Source organism: Papaver somniferum, chromosome 5, assembly GCF_003573695.1.
Source record: "Papaver somniferum cultivar HN1 chromosome 5, ASM357369v1, whole genome shotgun sequence".
Classification (NCBI taxonomy): domain Eukaryota; kingdom Viridiplantae; phylum Streptophyta; class Magnoliopsida; order Ranunculales; family Papaveraceae; genus Papaver; species Papaver somniferum.
The window spans coordinates 128,816,577-128,836,143 of record NC_039362.1 but is presented as its reverse complement, the minus strand read 5'-3'; the positions used below and the strand labels follow the sequence as shown (position 1 = coordinate 128,836,143).

Below are 19,567 nucleotides of genomic sequence, written 5' to 3'. Positions count from 1 at the left end.
TGATGGCTTTTCATTTGGTAATCCAGGTGCAGCTGGACTTGGCATTATTTTCAGGTATTCTTCATGTGAAGTTATTGGAACAATGTCAGGGGGAGTAGGCATTGCAACAAATTATATTGCAAAAATTATTGCTGTGATTTGTGCACTTGAGTGGGCCTTTGTGTTAAAAGCCCATAAGGTAATAGTCAGATCAGACTCAAAAGTAGTTGCATTCCTTGGATGTTCAGGACAAGATGGCTTAATGCACATCAAAACCTGGAATGCATTATATTTCAGCATAGCTTTCGTGAAGTGAATTTCTCTGCTGATGATTTAGCCAAAAGAGGTGCAGGACTAAGAGCTGGTGAAAGAATAATTTACAATAGAAAGCCCAGTTTCTTGAAAAGAGTTGAAATGCCCAATATTGTTTATTATAGATTTAGTTAGTATGTTTTTCTGATTTTTTTGATTTGGTCCGATTTAGTTAGTCTGCTTTGCTAGTTTTTTTATATAAAACTTTTTGTATTTTGGCTATTCAATTAATATAAATATATGTGATTAAGCAAAAAAAAAATGGCTAAATGCGATTGGAAGCAGTACGTTGTAGTAGTACTTACAAAACAAACAACATTTAATTACAACTAGAAATGTATGAGTATCAACCACTCCACTATGTAAGAGCACTAAAAAATTAAGTTGTAAGAAAAATTAAAATTTGGGCCCTAACAATGTGAGGCTCTGGGCAATAGCCTAGCTGGCTTGTCCCATAAGACGGCTCTTAAGCTAACATTCCATAATTTCCATTGATCTAAATAAAGCACACTCAGATAGCAATATATTTACATTGCAGAATACAGGCTCTTTTTCTTAATCGAGAGAAAAACATACAAAAAATGGGGGGGAACCAGAAATAAGAGGGGGTGCAATCTCTACAGTAGAGAGTAGCAATACATCATGGTTGGTAAAAGCATAGCTAGCATTCTAGCAGGAGTATGCGCCACAACATTGGTCTTGTTTTCAGAGGAAAACTCCCCTTGACAGCAACGGTTTTGCTCGTCTTTGATTTCACTGTTCCTGATTGTCCAAGGAATTAAAGGAGATTCATTGTTTAGAATCTTTATCAGACTTTGGGCATCATCTAGAGAGACTGATTTTTTGAGCTAGCTTAAAGGCAAGAAGAACGTAGCTTTGCAGGAAGAGGAGATCAGCTCCTTCATTGACCCAAGAGGAGCCAAATCGTACATCTCTAATGCTGCTAGTTTTGTCAGGGTGAGCTGTGAAGCCTAAGTGTAGCAGTCACAATGGTCCATCCGAGATAAGAACGTAGCTTTGCAGGAAGCCAGCCCCTTGGCCTTTAACCTTAGAAAGCTATTACTGGCTAGCTAGAGGTGGAGGGATGCACATTCTTAGTGCTAGGCAGCAAACCCAAATGATGATTTAATCTGATGTTTATGCTAGAAATAAAAACCTTAAGCACAGTAACAAGATAGAAAGCACAAGTGATAACAACTTGAAAACCAATGGCAATTATGGCTATAGCTCCCCAAAACCAGATATCAAAGCTAAGAAGCTTTTTCTAATCTTTCAACTAAATGAGGCTGAACACTCTGAAAATTCAGTTTACCAAGCATAATTGAAAGTCTCATAGCAGAAAACATGAATAAAAGGGGGAAGTAGATTAACAGTAACCCTTAATACCAAATAGAGAAACATTGAATCCAACCCAAATACTTGAGGAACAATAGTTCTACTCTAACATAGAAGTATTAAAACAACAAATATCCAAAACTTCCTAAATGTAACAAGTTTTTCTCCCTTCAATTCAATTTAAGCTCAAGAAAACATCTACTTAATGGGACTTAACGTACTCCTGGACAATGTGAAGGCCTTCAGACTCCTCACCGTAATCCTGCAAAGCCATTATATGGAGTTAAACACTGAAATTTAAAGACCAGAACTGAAATACAAAGACCATCGGCATAAAAATAACAAGGAATGTTGTTTCCAATAGTGACCTTAACAACAACCATGGAGCAACCAACAACCTTCCTGGCTTTTCCTTCTGAGTCAATTTTGCACAACTGTACAGCAAGAATATAAAACAAAATTAAAGACTAGTCAGAATGTTATAGATTCCCAAGTTCATTAAAATCAAATTAGTGGAGGTTGCTACGAGGTGATACTCCCTACATGTTAATACTATGGTGTCTTTAAGTGAAATAGATAAGAGAAGTGGCACATTATCTTTACAGCCTACTTGGGTCTATTTTGATATCAACTATGGGCCTATTTAAAAATTGCCAGGAAAAAGATCCTGCATACACTGTCCCAATGAATACTTAAAAGCAAACATTGCAGTTAATACTATGGTGTCTTTAAGTGAAATAGATAAGAGAAGTGGCACATTATCTTTACAGCCTACTTGGGTCTATTTTGATATCAACTATGGGCCTATTTAAACATTGCCAGGAAAAAGATCCTGAATACACTGTCCCAATGAATACTTAAAAGCAAAAATGGCAGTTTGTACTTACACCAGCCCATTCTCCAAGAGTTTTTGCACTTGGAACAGTGATCAAAGAGACGTTGTGGTCAGCACATAGAGCTTTGACAAGTTTGACGTAATCAACCTGATTGCAGTCCTCAGCAAGCACACAGAGCTGGGCAGCATGCTTTTCGATGACCTTTGCACCCTCATGGAGACCTTTAGAGAGACCATCATGAGCAAGTGACTTCTTCAATACTAGCTGTAGTGCAGTCATGATGTCCATGGGCTCGCCTAGAGTTGGGGCTGCTGCCTCAACTGGGACTGGTGTAGCAACAGCTTCTTCTCTGTGAGTGAAGTAAAAAAAAGGCAAGTGAATTAGAATTAGACAAAAACCACATCCAAGTATATATTGTTAGCTAAAAGGTACAGCAAGAAAAAGAAACCATGTATATATTCTAATCAATGAAGCTACGCCAAACTGAATGTTTTTGAATTGTCATCTCAAAGTGCACAGGAATCAACCCAAACAAACAAAATCAAACCCATCAAGATAAGCATCAATTCCAGTCACATAACTAATTACAGGAAAATCCATAATTCATCATGTTAATTGAGTTCCAATTTACTTCCTATCATGCCACTTGAGATATATATCCCACATAGTTGTAAAATGCTCCAGATAACAATCACATACAAATCAACCACGCACAAATCTCATCTACAACATCTTAGGGTTACATAATTCATCCTAGCAAAGCAAAAATGGTAACCTAGCAAAGTAAAAATCTCTTCTCATGATAAGACTTTCATTAAACTAGTGTGTATCAAACACACATAACTTAGAAACCAGAATTCTTTCATCGTCTAATTCCAAATCTACTAAGAGTAAAAAACTTCACCAAACACTATCCAAACATCTGAATGTAAAACCCATGAACTCTTTGAACTAATATCACTTGAATCATGCTACAAAAGCCGAAAAAATCACATCAACAAAGACAAATCAAGCACAGATGAGAACATATACACATACCCTGTCATATTTTGAGTTGAATGTGTTTAGATCCAAAAATCTCCTTGTTGCTGTGAAAAAAACCAAACATAAAAATGATCAGAAAAAGAGAACTAATCTAATATTATCATCATATCATAAGGATTATAAGCTTGAATGTACAGATGGATACGAACCCTAACCTTAGATTGGTTGTTTGAGGCGGAAAAGAGAACTTTTCTTTGTTCGTCTAAGAGAAGAAAAAACAACAATGCTGCGAGGCAGCAAATATAAGGGTTTATAAGTGTAAACCCTAAAAGAACCATAATGACTATAATACCCCTAATCGAAACAGTTTCACTTACACTCCCTTGACACCCCCGAGGTGGGTCCCACATTTTAACAGCTAAAGGGGAGTCTCATTTCTGGAGCAACCCACTTGAAAATTCAGGGTTCGGGGTGAGAGTTAGGGTTTTATCAAATCAAAGATGAATCATCTTTCAAAATGTTTACAGAGAACAGCAAGGAGTTCAATTCATAGATATAATTATCACAGTAGATGTTTTTCAGCTCAACCAATCTTAAACACTCACGATGATGATTACCAGAACCAGGTTTGTTTTGGGTTTCTTTTTTTTATTGAATTTCAGTGATTTGTAAGTGAAAAATGGTGATCATTTATGTGTGTGATGATGTAGGTATTGGTGGAAGGATCAGCAAGATCAAGATCTGCAATACTTAACAGACCTGAAACACTTAATGCACTCACTACATCAATGGCTGTTCGTTTGAAAAACCTTTATGAATCTTGGGAAGATAATTATGATATTGGTTTCATTGTCATGAAGGGTAAAGGAAGAGCATTTTCTGCTGGTTCAGATGTTGTTACTCTCTCTCGACTACTTAATCAAGGTACATTGTTGGTTTTTTTGGTTCTGAATGCTGAATCACTAGCTCAAATGTATAGGTTTTACAACTTAGGTTTCAATGCCCAAAACATTTTTCGTCCATCTAGTGATGTATAGAAAGTATGTTGGGACTTGTGAGAGGAGAAACCATGGCAAAAGCATTGTGTTTTTATGTATTTCGTTTGTGCATAAGAGGAAACCTGATTCAATATGAAACATATATGGAATGGAATCATGGTAATTACTTAATAGGACTGATGGGGTTTGCAGTTTTTGGTAAGTGGCACCATATGAAAAGCAAACCAAAGGGAATCATGGTAATAAGGACTAATGGGGTTTGTAGTTTGAGATAAGTGGCACCACGATGATACGAAATGGGAATAGAAGTTTGTCTTGTAGATGTAGAAAGTTATTGTGTCTATCAAACAACAATTAAAAAACAACTGTTTCTTATATGATTTTTTGAACTATACAAAACTGTGTGCAGGGAAAGTACAAGCTTGTAAGGAATTTTTCGGGACGTTGTATAGATTTATATATCTTCTGGGAACGTATGTCAAGCCACACGTAAGTAATCGACAACTCTCAAGTTCTCTAGATTTGACAGTTTGGAGTGTAATCTTTTCTCCTTTTTTTGGCATATCTTTCTTGCTTTCCTTCCATGCTCCTGATATGATTAATTTGCCTCGAGAAATAGTGTTATGGTCCTAACGAAAAAGGGAGGGTAAAGATACGTGTTCCTTGTAGTGAGTTGCAGGCCTAAGTTGAGGAATTTTATGCTCAAATTTGCAGCTACAGTAGACCATTTAATGTCAAGAATTTAGTTTCCAGTTGATGGATACAGTAACAAAGTCCAGGCTCAATAGAAGTAAATGAGTAAAAAGTCAAAATTTCATGTCCCTATCGTGAAATATGACTAGGGTGGTACATGTTAAAGAACTCAAACTGCCAGTGGCTGCATAGAGAACTGATTACATAACACAGATCAACACACTTCAGGCTTAAAACTGATTGGAATGTTCCAGAGTCTTCGTTTGTGGATATAGACAAAAAAAAAGAAACACATCTACGTAAGAGTAAGAAAAAGAAGCTAGGAACTTTACTTTAGGATTCCTACCAGCACACTAGCCCCAGATGCTCCCACCGAGCTTCTGGTATCACATGGTCACTAGCCCAAACAAGGGCGCTATTTCAATTACAGAAAGTGTTGTCAGATATGTTCTTCAGCTGTTTATCTTGTTATGATATGATGCATTTGCATTTTATCTTCTCTTACTGTCCACAATGTGAACTCCATGCTATATGATGCAATACTATTTTTGTATTTTCTTATCACATGTGTCCTTGCTTGTCATGATACTCTTATTTTCTTTGAGAAGTCGATTGTACTTGAGTTATTTGTTATATATTTATCGTAGATTTCGTTCGGTAAATGCACTATATAACTTGGCATCTGTGCAGGTTGCAATCATGGATGGTATTACCATGGGGGCTGGAGCTGGAGTTTCACTCCCCGGATCATTTCGTTTGGTCACTGATAAAACTGTACGTGAATGATGTTACATGTAATTACTTCAGTTGTAGTTACCATTGATTGACAAATTTTACCTTCATGTTTCATTCATTCTTTTGAATATAAACTCTTATTAGATTTCTTCCACATATAGGGTTGTAGGAAGTTCTTTGATATTTTGAGTTCTTAGATTTCTTCCGCATGCTGTTCAGCCTCTCTGCTTTAGCTAATATATCTTATTTCCTCACTTTTGGGACAATTCTAGGTGTTTGCAACTCCGGAATGCCAACTTGGTTTCCATCCTGATGCTGGGGGTTCCTATTATCTTTCTAGACTGCCTGGTCATTTAGGTAAGTTAAGTTTATAAAGTTTCACTTCAATTTCTTCTGCATTGTCAACTGTTAAGATTGGTAGTAGCTCTGATCTATGCAAATGTAATTGTTATTCGTCTCAACCTTCAATCGATCAGAAATTGGGTCTGAGTCTAGAGGATTAAATAAAATTGGACCACAGGAGTCGAGTGTCACCGTCAGTATCACTGTGTCGGACTTGATGTTTGCAGCACTCTGCAATTAAATCATGAATTTTTGCTGGGTGATGTTAGTGCCATAGTAATATAGTACTCATTTCAGTATAGGTAGTTGTTGAAAGCTGTGTGTAAACATTCTGATGGAAGGTATTTTCATTGTTTGGTTTATTATGCATATCCTCTAGGAAATCGACTTGGGTAATGTTGTGTCCTCTGTCACCCACTTTATCTCCGATAAGTCGATGAGCGCATTTCTTGGGGTGCATGCATGACCAAAACCATAAAGATATTTATTGACTGTTTAGTGATATTTTTCTTACCCGTTGGTTTGCTAAATTATGATCAAGTTTATATCCATGTTCAAAATGCAGGGGAGTACTTGGCTTTAACTGGGGAGAGACTGAATGGAGTAGATATGATTGCTTGTGGCCTGGCTACACATTATATACTTAATGAGGTTTGTTTTGTTAGGATCTTTCGCGAGATTCCTCCTATTTGATGTGGACAATATGTAGTGATTATCTTTCTCATGCAGAGACTTGCCTGGATTGAAGACCGACTCGCTAAATTGATTACTGATGATTCTTCCGTCATTAACTCATCTCTTGAGCAATTTGGTGACATTGTCTATCCAAATAAAGAGAGTGTCCTTCGTAGGTATTTTTTTCTTTCTATCACTGCTACTTTTCCTCAACTTTGCTGTCAGGCAGTAAGACGTAAACATTCACATAGACATGAACACATCCCTGCAGCTCCATCTGTAACTTGCTCTGGAGGAGAGGAAATCTGAACAGTATAGAATATTAATATTATTGCTCGAAGGTCAGCAATGAGAAAATCTTGGTATGGAGTATGTGTAATGGAACCCTATCAAGCCAGTATTTTCTTAGTGTGCTTACTTGTAATGTTATTTGGGTGTGCTTCTGTCGCTTCGTTAATCATTATAAGCCATAGGATTAAGATTCTAATGAACTAGAGATAGTGGTTCCTTTAAGTACTACACTAATGCCAAGTGAACTGCAAAAAAAGAATTTCTCGACATCTGACGTAATCTTGCTTCCTTTAACTGTTAGATGTGTATGAACATTGGGTGTGCACCCTTATAATATAGTTACTTAAACCAACATTTGTGGGCACTGTCCCCTCTCTTTTCTAAGTTAGGCAGGAAAATAGAGTGCCCTGTAGTGTCCTATCTCATAAAGTTTAATACTGTTTCTTGATCATTATTCAGGATGGAGATAATTGATACATGTTTTGGCCAGGAGACAGTTGAGGAAATTATTGAGGCCTTGGTAAGTATGGTTTGATGTAATGTTTACACACTGTTGATTTTATTTTCATTTACTACTTTTACGTTCTTTTCTCGTTCATTTTTTTCATTTCCTTTTATGGAGCAAAATAGATATTCAGTAATTTCAATGAAGAAAGAGGTTTTGTACAATGAAATTGTGCTTTGGTCAGTCTGAGACAGATACTGCGTAGTGGGTTCAAATTAACACGGGGAACATTTGGATCCTAACTTGCGAGATTTGCCAAGTTCTATGGCCATTTTGATTTCCACTGAACAAATACTTGCTTAGTGGGTTCGAAGTAACCATTTCACCCTCATTATTATCCATCTTGCTCTAATAAGCTCAGGAAACTTCTAAATTCAGTTGAGACCCTCATATGTGGGTGTTTGATGAGAACCTGTGTTACTCAGGAGAACGAGGCGTCTTTAACCACTCATGATGAATGGTATACAAGAACACTTAAGAAATTGAAAGCAGCCTCGCCACTAAGCTTAAAAGTCTCTCTAAGATCTGTGAGTATAATACGTAATACAATAATCTCTTTTTTTTTTTTTTTAATTCACGGTATTCACTTTGTAACCTTAAACAACTTTAACGATTAAACTAAATTCAGTTTGATCCTTTTTTCTCTTCATAGGTGCGAGAAGGTAGGTTCCAGACTCTAGACAAATGCCTAGCTCGTGAGTATCGGACGTCCCTGAAAGTTATTTCCGGACAGTTCTCCAACGACTTCTCTGAGGTATATTTATCATTTTCCTGTTATGTGTGACCGATGTTTCTAATGGAGGACCTTTTTGCTATAGTTAAATAATCATAACTTTCATCAACTTCTCTTTAGGGTGTTCGTGCACGTTTAGTGGATAAAGATTATACGCCCAAGGTACTCAATAGATCTCCAGTCTCTGAAATGCTTTTTTATTGTTGTTTCTTTCTTTAGTTTTATGTTTATATCTTATGTAGTGATTATTACTAAAGAATATATACTAGTACATTTTTTTACCACCAAATAGACTTTGTTTTTTTGTTTTTTTTTTATGCAACCAACAAATACTACATGGATGCTTGCAGTGGGATCCTCCAAGTTTGAAGGACGTATCTAAAGACATGGTGGACAGTTATTTCAACCCACTAGGTGACTTCGAACCTGAACTGGAGTTACCCACGACAGTACGAGAACCCTACATATGATGCAATCAGCAAATTCTGCAACATCCCATCTTTCACCGTCGTGGAAGTGACTTTTTCGGTGTTTTGGGGATGCTAGGGTGGTGACGAGACTTCTGTTGTATTTATGAAATTGACAAATTCTGTTAGGAATCTTTTTACACTTCAAATTTTTTGCCAGTTATCATGTCAAAACATGACCAGGGTTAGGTTAGGCCTATAGAGGATGTTGTGTAACTTAAGTGCCATGATATTAAACAGAGATGGAGCGGGTTGGTTAAACAGTGTTACAGAGAACTGGAAGCGAATAATAACATGCCTCTTGTAAGATGTTTTATGCCAATCTGTAAGCAGTTCCCCTTAACAGGTCTTTACCTGACGAAATGCAAATCTTGGGGTTGAATTTACTTGTACAGGTTTGTTGCACTACAGGTTTTTACAGTCAGAGATATAGTGTTATATGCTTCTACTGAAACCAGGCAATTTAAATTCACTTGTAATGAGACATCTATATCAGGTCCTAATTAAACTTCCACCACCACTTGACAGACTAGAGGCTGATTTTATAGGTAAACTTTCAACAATTTCCATTTTTCCCTTTATTATTCCATAATTATATTCTAAATTACACATACAAGGGGATTTCCCCGTAACCTACTTATAGTTGACAAAAAGAAAATTGAACTAAGTATGGAGGCAAGAACAAGATATAAGTAGATGAACTCAACATAATAATACACTAGATAAAATTGGTTAAACCGAATTCCCTGTTGCTCTGATGTAAGCTTTCGAAAAATCCTTGATTTCACAAGGCCAGATGCCCAAGTTCTGCCTCTGACAAACCTTGTACTACCTGCCTGCAAGGGCACAAATTCTGCTCTGCCTCTGCATGCTCCAAGAGAAACCGTTCTGCCACGTGACGGAATTCTTCTGAACAGTCACAACAACAATAATGTTCTCAATGGGTATCAGACACGATCCCGTTCTCTCCACAGTACAAAAATAAGTCACTAAGACAACCATTTACGTGTTCAATGTTACAGTTTCTCATCATACATGTGTTATAAAGATACATATATAGCAGCCTGAGTATTAAGAAAATAAAACGATGCTGAAACCAAAAGATTAGAGCAGCCAGGATGCAGAAGATAACATGATGTGATCCGTCACTAAGGCGCTAATCAGGTCATGCTGATCATAGCAAAAGGCCCAGCCAAATCCACACAAAACAGAAACAGACATTGCCAACATCCTCTCCAACAACTGAGTCTCATATTTAGCTACCAGTCCACCTACGCTTCCGAGCTGGCCTCTCCGGTTTAATCCCAGCTTCATCAGCCACGGTCTCGCTATGGGTAGTAACCACTTCAGCATCTGTCTTTCTGTTTCCAGTAGCATCTTTTTCACTTGTCAGTGGAAGCTTGAACCGCTCACTTCGTTTCTTCAGTTTTGCTACTGTATCAAGGTGGCTACGGTCATCTCCATTTCTTTCAGAATCTCCCGCAGCTTTTTCCTCATTTGGGGGATGTTGATTATCACCTGTCTCGACTTTCTTAACCAGTTCATCTGGTTGGTCACTAGCTAAAGAAGCTGCATCATTCTTGTTGTTCTTGTTTGCCTCCTTGGTCTTTGTGTTGGTACTGCGTGTCCTCTCTTTCTCATTCATTGAACTATCTTGCTTGGAAACTCGTCTCCTCGAATTCTGACGTTCATCATCTGAGGAAGCATCTTGCCGGTGGTTTCTAGAGTTGTGTTGCACTTGCACAGGGGGTTCAAGCTCCTTGTGATTCTTCTTGGAGAGCGAGGAAGAAACTGTCCTTGACTGCCCAGAAGCACGTGATTCAGTGGGGATGTTACCACTTTCCTGCTCACTGGCACCTTTGCCAACCTGCACAATCGTAAGAAACTCAGTTCCAAAGGAACATACAAAAAATCAACATCCAGAGCTTACTGGCTGGCTAATTCGCAATCAAGAGGAGGGGATGCAGTCAGGGAAAAAGAGCGTTGAGACACACAAAGGGAAGAACTACAAGGCGAAAAAAACAAGCAATTGAAGCACTGACTCAAAAATATGCAAATAAATCAAGCGACTGTACTGAAGGGTTATGGTGACTATTCCCTCCAAAGCAGTCAGTACTAATATTAACTATGAAGTATAGAGGTCAGATGACCAATTTGCATCGTAAAAAAACTCCAAAATAGATGCTTCTTCAATCTAACAGGAAATGATCTGGTAAGTTATCTCTCCAAAAAGGGGGGAACAGTTCAGGTTCATCAATCAACTTCTAAATAGACTTACCGATACTCGAGCACAGAAATCCCAGCGATTATAAAATACAAACACTAGTTGCTGTTTGCATCAAGACTTGAAGAAACAAAACATACTTGATCAAATATTTATGTAGGGAAATCAAAAGCAAGTAGAAGATACCGCAATCCATCAAGACCATATTAAAACAGAATCTATAGAAAAGATCCTAAGAGAATCTCATTCCTGTTTACCTTCTGATCATTGAAGATAAATTGCATACCAAAGGGGAGACAAACCTTAAAAATTGAGTTCAGATATTGGAAAGCATGAATATAAGGGTGGCCAGAGCAACTTTCTACTTTGTTAAGGATTCTTTTTTCTTGGTTCAAAGATTGCATGATATTTGTACAGAGAAATGAATCACACCTTGACATATCGGTGAGCACTAGATTCTTCTTGCTTCCTTTTGCTGCGTGCAGTATTTTGATCGCCGAGTTCAGATTCTTTACTCCTTGAGATATCTTTCGCTCTCTCCTTGTTCGACCATTGCCTATTATCGACAGAATGATCACCATTTTTGCTTGACCTTTCATGCCTAGGGTTCCTGTCCTCATTGTGGGCATAATTTTCACTTGCAAAGACATCTTCACGTCCCCTGTGCTGTAAAAGAGTGGCATCCTCTTCTCTCTCTCTTCGCTTAGATTGTTCGTTCAGCCGCTTTTTATCTTTAAACGGGTAGTCTTTTTCAAAACCTACGACTCTAGACTCATCCTTAATCCTTGCATTACCCATCATATGTTTGTCCTCTGTTCCACGCGAACTCCTTACTGAACCCCTGATTTCTTCTCTTTCTCGATTTGGAAATATGTCCTCATGTGGCTGTTTAAGCCTCTGCCATTCATCTCTCTCCCTCAGCCGCCAACTGTCATCCCTGTGCCTAAGGAAATGTGGGTCATCGAGCTTCTCCCTTAATCTCAGCCTATCATCTCTCCTATGTTCCATAAAATCATCAGGCTCCCGGTTTCTTCTACTGCTGCCTTCTCTAGTCCTGAACCCATGTAAGTATTCTTCTTTCTCAGCTTGTTCCCTCCTTGGATACTCCTCATCCTTTCTTCTTTTAGTGGGAGGATCGTTCAAGCTTTCGAGCCTATTCATCATGTAATCATCCCTATCCCTCTGGCTATGCCCCACAATCTTTTCAGGGCGTCCCCTCCATTCACTATTTTCCAAACGTTTCCTTGAGTGATGATGATGCTCCTCTCTTTCATTACTTTCACTTTCACGAGCCTTACTCCCGTGCCTGGACCCAATTTCCTCAACACGCTCCCGCTTTCTTGTCTCTTCATCTCTTACCCTTCTCGCATGTGTCTCGTCATCTCTTCTTTGCCGAGCTCCAACAGAACTACTATCCCGCCACATTTCAAAGTCTGTGATCTTTGGATGCAATTGATGTGCAGGATTAGGGTAAGATTCTCTACTGGGGTGATGAGAATCTTCTCTGACTTTTACAGGTATGAGGTTTCTCCCAACATCTAGCCTACCATCTCTGTCAGTACTACCTCTCTTTCGGAAGCTATTTTCATCTTCATCGCGACGTCTTCTCATCTCACCCGTTCGTCTAGAACGTGCCTCTTGAACGACTTCTTCCTCACCAGTTTCACGCTTTTTTTGATAATCCCTGCTGCCGCCTGATCTTGCTTTGCTGTTGTCACTGCTACGTGTTGGCATTAGGTCATACCCCTCGTCAATATCCATCACTGCAGGTTGCTCAGCTTTAGAGATAATTTGTCCATCTCCAGTAGCATCATCTGTAAGTGTCACATCCCTACTCATTTCACCCTCATCTATCCTAACACTGCTGTCAGCTGTAGCAAGTTCATTATGCAAATCATCTTTATGTTCTGAAACCGAACCCCTCGCACCATCAACTTGAACATGAGATGATGACTCTGGGGTCTGATTTCCTTCACTGCTTCTACTTGATTTTCCCTTACTTGTATCATAGGATTTGCTACCTACAGCAGCATGATTAGAGTTGACACGTACGTCCCCCTGTGGCCGCCTGAAAATTGGAGAAGTACATAAAGTGTTTATTACCGCTCAAAGGCTATAGTTTCTTAAGTATTTGAATTATGCCAAGTATACAACTAAAAAGCAGCAGACTTTTTTTTTTGATTGAACGTGAGGAACTGGAAGGAAATGCAGTGTAGCTTTTACAGGTTTCCAAGCCAAGGACAATTACATTACCTTCCTTCATGAGGCAAGCCAAAAGCCCCTGTAGGATAGACAGGGTTATGCCCTTTAGAACCAGGACGATAATGAATAGGTGCTGCTTCTGATGGGAAAGGCAGAGTACCATCTCCTTCATAAGATTCATTATCAGGCTGTTCAGCCATATCCTCTTCAGTCTCGTGGTCCCCTTTAAGATCCTCTCCTTGCACCCCAAGTTGCTCATCATTACCGTTATCAGTGGATAAATCATCATCCACGGAGCCCTGCAACACGATCTGTTCACCCAAGAAACTTTAATCAGATCATCGTCCATGCAGATTAAGACTCTGAAACCATAGAATATTGCAGTATAAAAACAAAAAGAGTGTTTGTACCTCTATGACTGAATCGGTATCACGGGCTCGCTGTGGTCTGGTTTCTGCGGATGGAAGACGCTCACCATAACCACCTTCCACTTGAATTGCCCTCCCTGGTGGCTGGTAAAAAAATAAGCAGCATACTAACGTGTAAGGATCACGGAGATACAACTCAAAGAAGATGTAGAAGAGCACGTGGTAATTACGGAATGTAATAGGAAAGAGTAAAGTGGAAGAGAGATAAATTAAGGTTCACCATGAAGACACAAAATATCCAAGATATGTCAGTTGTCTAAGAAAAATCCAATTGGCTAGACAAGAAAAAAACAGCTAAACCTACCATCATCGGCCGTGCATGTGCAGCTCCTCTTCCTTGGCCAGTTGAATCACCTTGTCCCCCATCTATCTTTCCAGGATTCAAATTTTCAACAGTATCTTGACCACCAGCTGCAAGAGCAAGTTCGGGAGGCAGATCCGGATCGTAGTCCTGAAAGAATACAGAAAGTACACTTATGTTTGTACTCACTATCTCCCTCTTTTGACAAGTAATCGCCATAATTCAAAAAATTAAGAGAATAAAAAAGCAGCCACTTCTCACTACCTGCACGGATCGCCCACTTTCATACACCCGGATTTTGGACTGCATGGTAGCTTCCAGACGTAGTTGCCCCTGCACAATCTCGACATTAGCCTCACATGGTGATACGAAGATTGGTCAATTCATGTAAGCTACAAAGCAAAAAACTTGCCAGCTGTTTGCAGTAATCTTTCCAGGCCTCCTCGTTCAATCCAAAATTGAAAAAATCAGATATATCAACACCAGGATTTCTCCATGTCTTTTCCTCTATGCCATCAATGTCAATATCAAATACCGTTCTGAAACATAAAACATAAGATTAGGAAAGAGCATGTGGGGACAAATCACAGATATAAAAAATATATGCAAAAATAATCTTCAGCTTGAACCTAATTAAACTACACTAGCATGACTAAGGACTAATCTTAAGCTTGAACCTAATATGTCTCATGTAAACGCATATCATATGACATCCACATCATTGCTCGACTGCAGAATTTGCAAGTAGGTAATTCCATTTTTCAGATTTTGTTACAATTCAATGGTTATTTCAGTGGAAATATTCATAGAAATAAGTACAGAGAATCCGACTGATTACAGGAAGACATATTAATGCAGCTAAACATGTTACCAGCTTCGCAAATGAGGACCAATGAGATATTTCGCAAATGGAGATAACTTTCAAATGGGATAACCATTTGGAAGTTGAACAGGAAGTGCAAAACTGTGTATGATAGAGATATATAAAACATTGAATCCTGACGTGGAGGCAAGTTACAGTAGCAGATATCTTTACTTGGGGAATCTCATAATCTCCAACAAAATCACAAGATAACTGAGGAAGGAAGATGTTAATGTATCCAAACGGAACAGGACAGACTCGTATCCGAGAAAAACAATTGAGAAAGAAAATGCTTATCTGATAGTTACAACAACTGCATATTCTCATGAATAGGTATGCCAATTGACACAATTAATATGGACCTATGTACTACGTATCAGGAATAACTTACTTGTGAGATGGAAGTGTGAACTCCGGTCCTCTTCCAAATTGTCCAGGGAATCCAAAACCTGCCTGAAACCCTTTCTGCATGGGAGGACCACCCTTCACCCCCATAGGTCTCCAATCACCTCTACCAGCTCCAGGAACAGTGCCCATGTTGCCAAGGGGGCGAACTTGGTTTTGGAGACCTCCAGGACCAACATTAGCTCCATCAGGTACCATTGCTGCACCGGGTCTTACATACTAATGCCAAACAAAAAAAAAGGTTAGTTTAACTGATAATTAACAATCAAAGTTTAGAAAAGCCATAAAAGGGTTACTGACACAAGAGTTTGGAAACATTCAAATGCAGAAACAGTAAGCACAGCAGTGGAAATTCAGTTAGCATTAAATGAACTAGATGCATAAACACTGTTTGGTAATGTAAAAATCAAGGTTCTAAATAAGCAGAGTAGCTGTGAGATGTAAAGTCCTAGACTCAACTCACTCTGGTGTGACAATTACACGTTTAACTTTCTAACCTTTATTTCCATGCACCAAAACTTACTGCCTGGAGATGTACTCCAATTATCTATATCTCGCAACTACACATTAATAAATAAATATGTGCTACTGTCTGTGGGATGTAGCCACATTGTCTAAAATGACCTAGGACCATCTTAACAAAGTTATCTTTAGTGCGCAACTAACTGAAGAGACAGCCCAATAGAATGGTTGTTCACTATTTCTTGCAGTTTGGGAGAGCACTGTCTACTGGCATTCAAGCATCTTTCGGCAGTTTCTGTCGAAAAATAGTGTATTAAATAGACCTCAACTTGCATAGCACACTGCCCAGGTGAGACAGAAAAAGAAAGATAACTTCATTAAGTCAAACTGCATTTTTTCGGGTGAGCACCATGAGCTGATGAGCTGAGGTGTCAGCTAGGATTCCTTTGCAAAGAGATCTAAGCAACTGAGAACATAGTTTTGGATAAGCTCTTGTGTCGTCCATTGAGAATAGAAATCACATTTTTGTTTGGTTAAGCTCTAATCTTGGTAGGCAAACAAACTCCACTTCAGCTTGATGATCTTTGAAAGAAACAGTTAGTGATCAGAGACCTAAATCACGCTGTGGAATTGAGACAAATCTTAACATAACAACCAAAAGGATTTAGGCTTTCAACTCCTCGCACTGCCAACAACTTGTTCTACAAACTCTTGGAACAGATTGCTTTGCAAACACTTGTAATTGAACAACAAACAAGGATTAAGCAAATTAAGTGTATTTATAAAACCTTTTCTATAAAGTAGAACATTTACATTGTACAATTACCGAGCTAGAAAGTCCAACACTATAACACAACAATGGCACAATTTACATCTCTAGTTCCCATTGATGTGCAAGAAAACAAATAACAGCTTATAACTACTATATATAACTTTTCATTCTTTTGATTTTTTTTCTTTTACAAGTGATGTAAAACTGACCTTAAACTGAGAATGATGTGGATGAAACCCTTGATTTGGATACATTGGTCTCACCCCGCCAGCATTAGGCATCATGACTCCACCATTCAATGCTTTAGGTCCTCCTTCGCCAATTTCCTTCCTTTCGACGCCATCGCCCATCTGCTTAGTCCCATCCTCGCCCAATTCTTGTTCGTCTCCAAGCTGATGAATCTGATCATCTCCAGCAACAATAACCAAATCTTGACCATCTTCATCTTCTTCACCCTCATGTTCTTTCCCATTCATGCCGTCATGCTCGTCCTCATTAAGAACTATCTTGAGATCATCTTCGCTATCACTGTCACTATCCCATTCGTCCTCCTCTCTTTTCGAAGCTTCCATAGGTTCTCCCTCCTCTTCCTCATCATGAAAAACCCCAGGAGCAGCAGCAGGAGGAATAAATTGAGATGAAGATGAAGACAAACCTGGAATCATAGGTTGTCCATCATCCATATCCATCCTCTCCATTTTCAGTTCTCCTCCAGCACCAGCAACGGCACCGCTCTCATCATCATCTCCATCAACTCGAACATCATCGTCAATTGCAGAACTCACAAAAGGTTCTGATTTTACAGATGCACCAAAATCAAGAACCCTACTTGCATCTGCTTTGGGTGAAACCCTAGTTACTACCTCTTCTTCTGTAACAAAATTCTCACCACCATGATTTCGATCCGAAACTAGGGTTTCAGAAGGAATAGACGATTTAGGATTGGAAGAACCACCATATGATTTTTTATCATCATCATTGCTGAGATCGGAAGAAAGGGGCTGCGGTGGTGGTGGTTGTTGCGGTGGTTGTGATGAAGAAGAGGGAGTAGTGAAAGGAAGAAGAACATCTGTATAGAGATCTCCGAAATCATCATCTTCGTCTTCCATGAAAGACATAATAATGAAGATTTGGGGGAAATTGAAGAAGAAGGGGTTTTCTGAAAGAGGAACCTCCCAAGGGTTTCTGTCTATACGATGCGTAGTATCTCCTCTTAAACTCTATTTTGAGTGTGCGTTTTGTTTTAGTCAAGAAAACTTTCCCAACTTCGGAACCAGAACAAAATCCGTACTATGGTAACTAGTTTGAAGCCTGTTTGGGAACTAATAACAGAAGTGCTTCTGCTTCTCTATAAACTAAAGTTAAAGCAAAGTCTTTTTTTTTTTGCTTTTATGAGTCGTTTTGAAATTAGGTTCAAAACTAATTTTTGGATTTTTTAAGTTGAAAAGTTGTTTTTTATGTGTGATGATTGTTCTGGTGGGAGCGGTAAATTTTTTTATCCTATGAACCTGCTCGATAGAACGACACTGAAAGTTAGTGCAATCCTTTTCTTCAACACTTTGATTTAACTAAGCGTGCATTCTTATAAATCGCACAATACAATACTGGTTGGGTATTGTTTCGGTCTCATTTTGAAGGTACTTATGATTGTATAAGTAAATCGAAAATGGAAATATTTGGGCATCTGATTTATCGTAATTTTAGTTTGATATTTTTGCGTGCTCTGACTACAGGGTGCCCTATGTGAAGAGGGGAGGCAAAAGGTTTACATAAATTGTCACTTTTAGTTCAACTTAGTGTTGATCACTACACTAAAGATGTCGGTGATGTTCACCTGATATCAAATAAATAGTCTATTTTGGGATGGCAACCTATGATAAGGAACTGGGAACATAATTGGCAGTAACTCGAACTTAATTGGGAAATCCTTAGGTTCCAAGTAACCACCAGCGACGGAAGAATTGTTTATAGTTATAAAATTGCACATGTACATGTTGGTTGGAAAACAAACATTCGAAAGAAGCCAATAAGACTCGGTCTTAAATCTTCCACAATTATCGTTAGTTATCTAAGAAGAAGAATATAGTTCAATTTGTTTGTATACCTTTATCAGATTGAGCGAAATTACAAATAGGAGAGGGTGTCAAGTACACCGTCAACTTCTTCATTCAACAACATATATGAAAAAACCCTGATACAATCAAAAGTAGGTCAAAGCAAAGACCCTTGGAGAAGATTGTATATAGAGTTTTCTCTTTCTCTTCCTCAATCAATATATATAAACCAAAGGTCCATATACCATGATTGTGTAAAGGAATTCTTAGACGATCTCAAAAATCAATAGCCAAGATCAATCTAGTTGCACCCGAATTAACACATCCGAATTCAACCAAGTACAAAACTTAGAATCTACCTTTTAAGATATGAATTCAACATGAACAAGTCTTGTTTATATCTCAGGCAATATGGACTTAAAATGTCTAGATTGGTTACGTACTACTTATGTTATTCTTATTATAAAGATAAACAATATAAAGCGGAAAAGGAAAAAACACAAGAAACCAACAAAAAAATTGTTACCAATGAAAACTCTCGGGATCTCGTCCAGCTTTGAACACCACATTGTATTAAACCGCTAAAACACTAGCCTATTATTTGTCTTCAGACTGGAACGTAGTTGATACCGATTTAACCCTTTAAGCAATTCAGTTGCAGTCATGTTCCTTATGTCTCTTGAACCTCATAAGATTCCATACCTAAGAGTTTCGCTTTGATATGCTTTAATCTAGGTTTGGAAATCTGTTTGCAGTAGGCTTAATTCCCTTAGTTGACGTCCTTTACAGCCTAAGAGTTTCTTCAAACTCATGCCTCTAACAGACAAGCCTATTTATTTCTCTTTTCATGTGTTTCGATCTAGGTTTGGAAATTTGTTTGCAGTAGACAAAGTCCAGCAACCCTCACGGATTTGTAACATTAACGCTATGTTAGCAAGGAAGCCAAAATCAAAATAAGAGTTTAGATACCTA

The 19,567-nt window shown here is 38.4% G+C and overlaps 3 protein-coding genes across 4 annotated transcripts; 1 reads left to right on the top strand and 2 right to left on the bottom strand.

Annotated features, from left to right (window-relative positions):
• Positions 1-1,612: 1,612 nt before the first annotated feature.
• LOC113282676 (40S ribosomal protein S12-like) lies at positions 1,613-3,736 on the bottom strand. Of its 2 annotated transcripts, none has more exons than XM_026531721.1 (5): positions 3,662-3,736; positions 3,501-3,550; positions 2,514-2,811; positions 1,995-2,060; positions 1,613-1,888 (listed from the first exon to the last, which is right to left on the bottom strand). In XM_026531721.1, exons 2-5 carry the CDS (start codon positions 3,506-3,508, stop codon positions 1,829-1,831), a joined length of 432 nt encoding a protein of 143 aa, XP_026387506.1. In that variant the 5' UTR covers positions 3,509-3,550; positions 3,662-3,736; the 3' UTR covers positions 1,613-1,828. The 2 variants fall into 2 exon arrangements, with proteins under 2 accessions (XP_026387506.1, XP_026387507.1); XM_026531722.1 differs by having other exon boundaries at positions 3,656-3,706.
• Positions 3,737-3,908: 172 nt separating this feature from the next.
• LOC113282675 (3-hydroxyisobutyryl-CoA hydrolase-like protein 2, mitochondrial) lies at positions 3,909-9,277 on the top strand. The gene is made up of 12 exons (XM_026531720.1): positions 3,909-4,072; positions 4,157-4,370; positions 4,854-4,933; positions 5,828-5,911; positions 6,145-6,229; positions 6,780-6,865; positions 6,944-7,065; positions 7,640-7,700; positions 8,111-8,212; positions 8,338-8,439; positions 8,539-8,580; positions 8,769-9,277. The coding sequence occupies exons 1-12, from the start codon at positions 3,947-3,949 to the stop codon at positions 8,886-8,888; spliced, it is 1,224 nt and encodes a 407-aa protein (XP_026387505.1). The 5' UTR covers positions 3,909-3,946; the 3' UTR covers positions 8,889-9,277.
• A 153-nt stretch (positions 9,278-9,430) lies between these two features.
• Positions 9,431-17,781, bottom strand: LOC113282674 (FIP1[V]-like protein). Its single transcript, XM_026531719.1, has 9 exons — positions 16,751-17,781; positions 15,294-15,526; positions 14,453-14,579; positions 14,305-14,373; positions 14,044-14,190; positions 13,722-13,823; positions 13,363-13,622; positions 11,542-13,177; positions 9,431-10,752 (listed from the first exon to the last, which is right to left on the bottom strand). The coding sequence occupies exons 1-9, from the start codon at positions 17,657-17,659 to the stop codon at positions 10,141-10,143; spliced, it is 4,095 nt and encodes a 1,364-aa protein (XP_026387504.1). The 5' UTR covers positions 17,660-17,781; the 3' UTR covers positions 9,431-10,140.
• Between the last annotated feature and the right edge of the window lie 1,786 nt (positions 17,782-19,567).

Coding starts and splice junctions, on each gene's coding strand:
- LOC113282675 (XM_026531720.1), top strand. CDS start 3,947: ATGAATCATCTTTCAAAATGTTTACAGAGAACAGCAAGGAGTTCAATT. Junction 6,230..6,779: donor TAGACTGCCTGGTCATTTAG/GTAAGTTAAGTT, acceptor TTCAAAATGCAG/GGGAGTACTTGGCTTTAACT. Junction 8,440..8,538: donor TCTCCAACGACTTCTCTGAG/GTATATTTATCA, acceptor ACTTCTCTTTAG/GGTGTTCGTGCACGTTTAGT.
- LOC113282674 (XM_026531719.1), bottom strand. CDS start 17,659: ATGTCTTTCATGGAAGACGAAGATGATGATTTCGGAGATCTCTATACA. Junction 14,191..14,304: donor AAAGTGGGCGATCCGTGCAG/GTAGTGAGAAGT, acceptor GTATTCTTTCAG/GACTACGATCCGGATCTGCC. Junction 13,178..13,362: donor GGCTTGCCTCATGAAGGAAG/GTAATGTAATTG, acceptor TCCAATTTTCAG/GCGGCCACAGGGGGACGTAC.
- LOC113282676 (XM_026531721.1), bottom strand. Junction 2,061..2,513: donor CTCTTGGAGAATGGGCTGGT/GTAAGTACAAAC, acceptor CTTGCTGTACAG/TTGTGCAAAATTGACTCAGA. Junction 1,889..1,994: donor GCTCCATGGTTGTTGTTAAG/GTCACTATTGGA, acceptor ATGGCTTTGCAG/GATTACGGTGAGGAGTCTGA.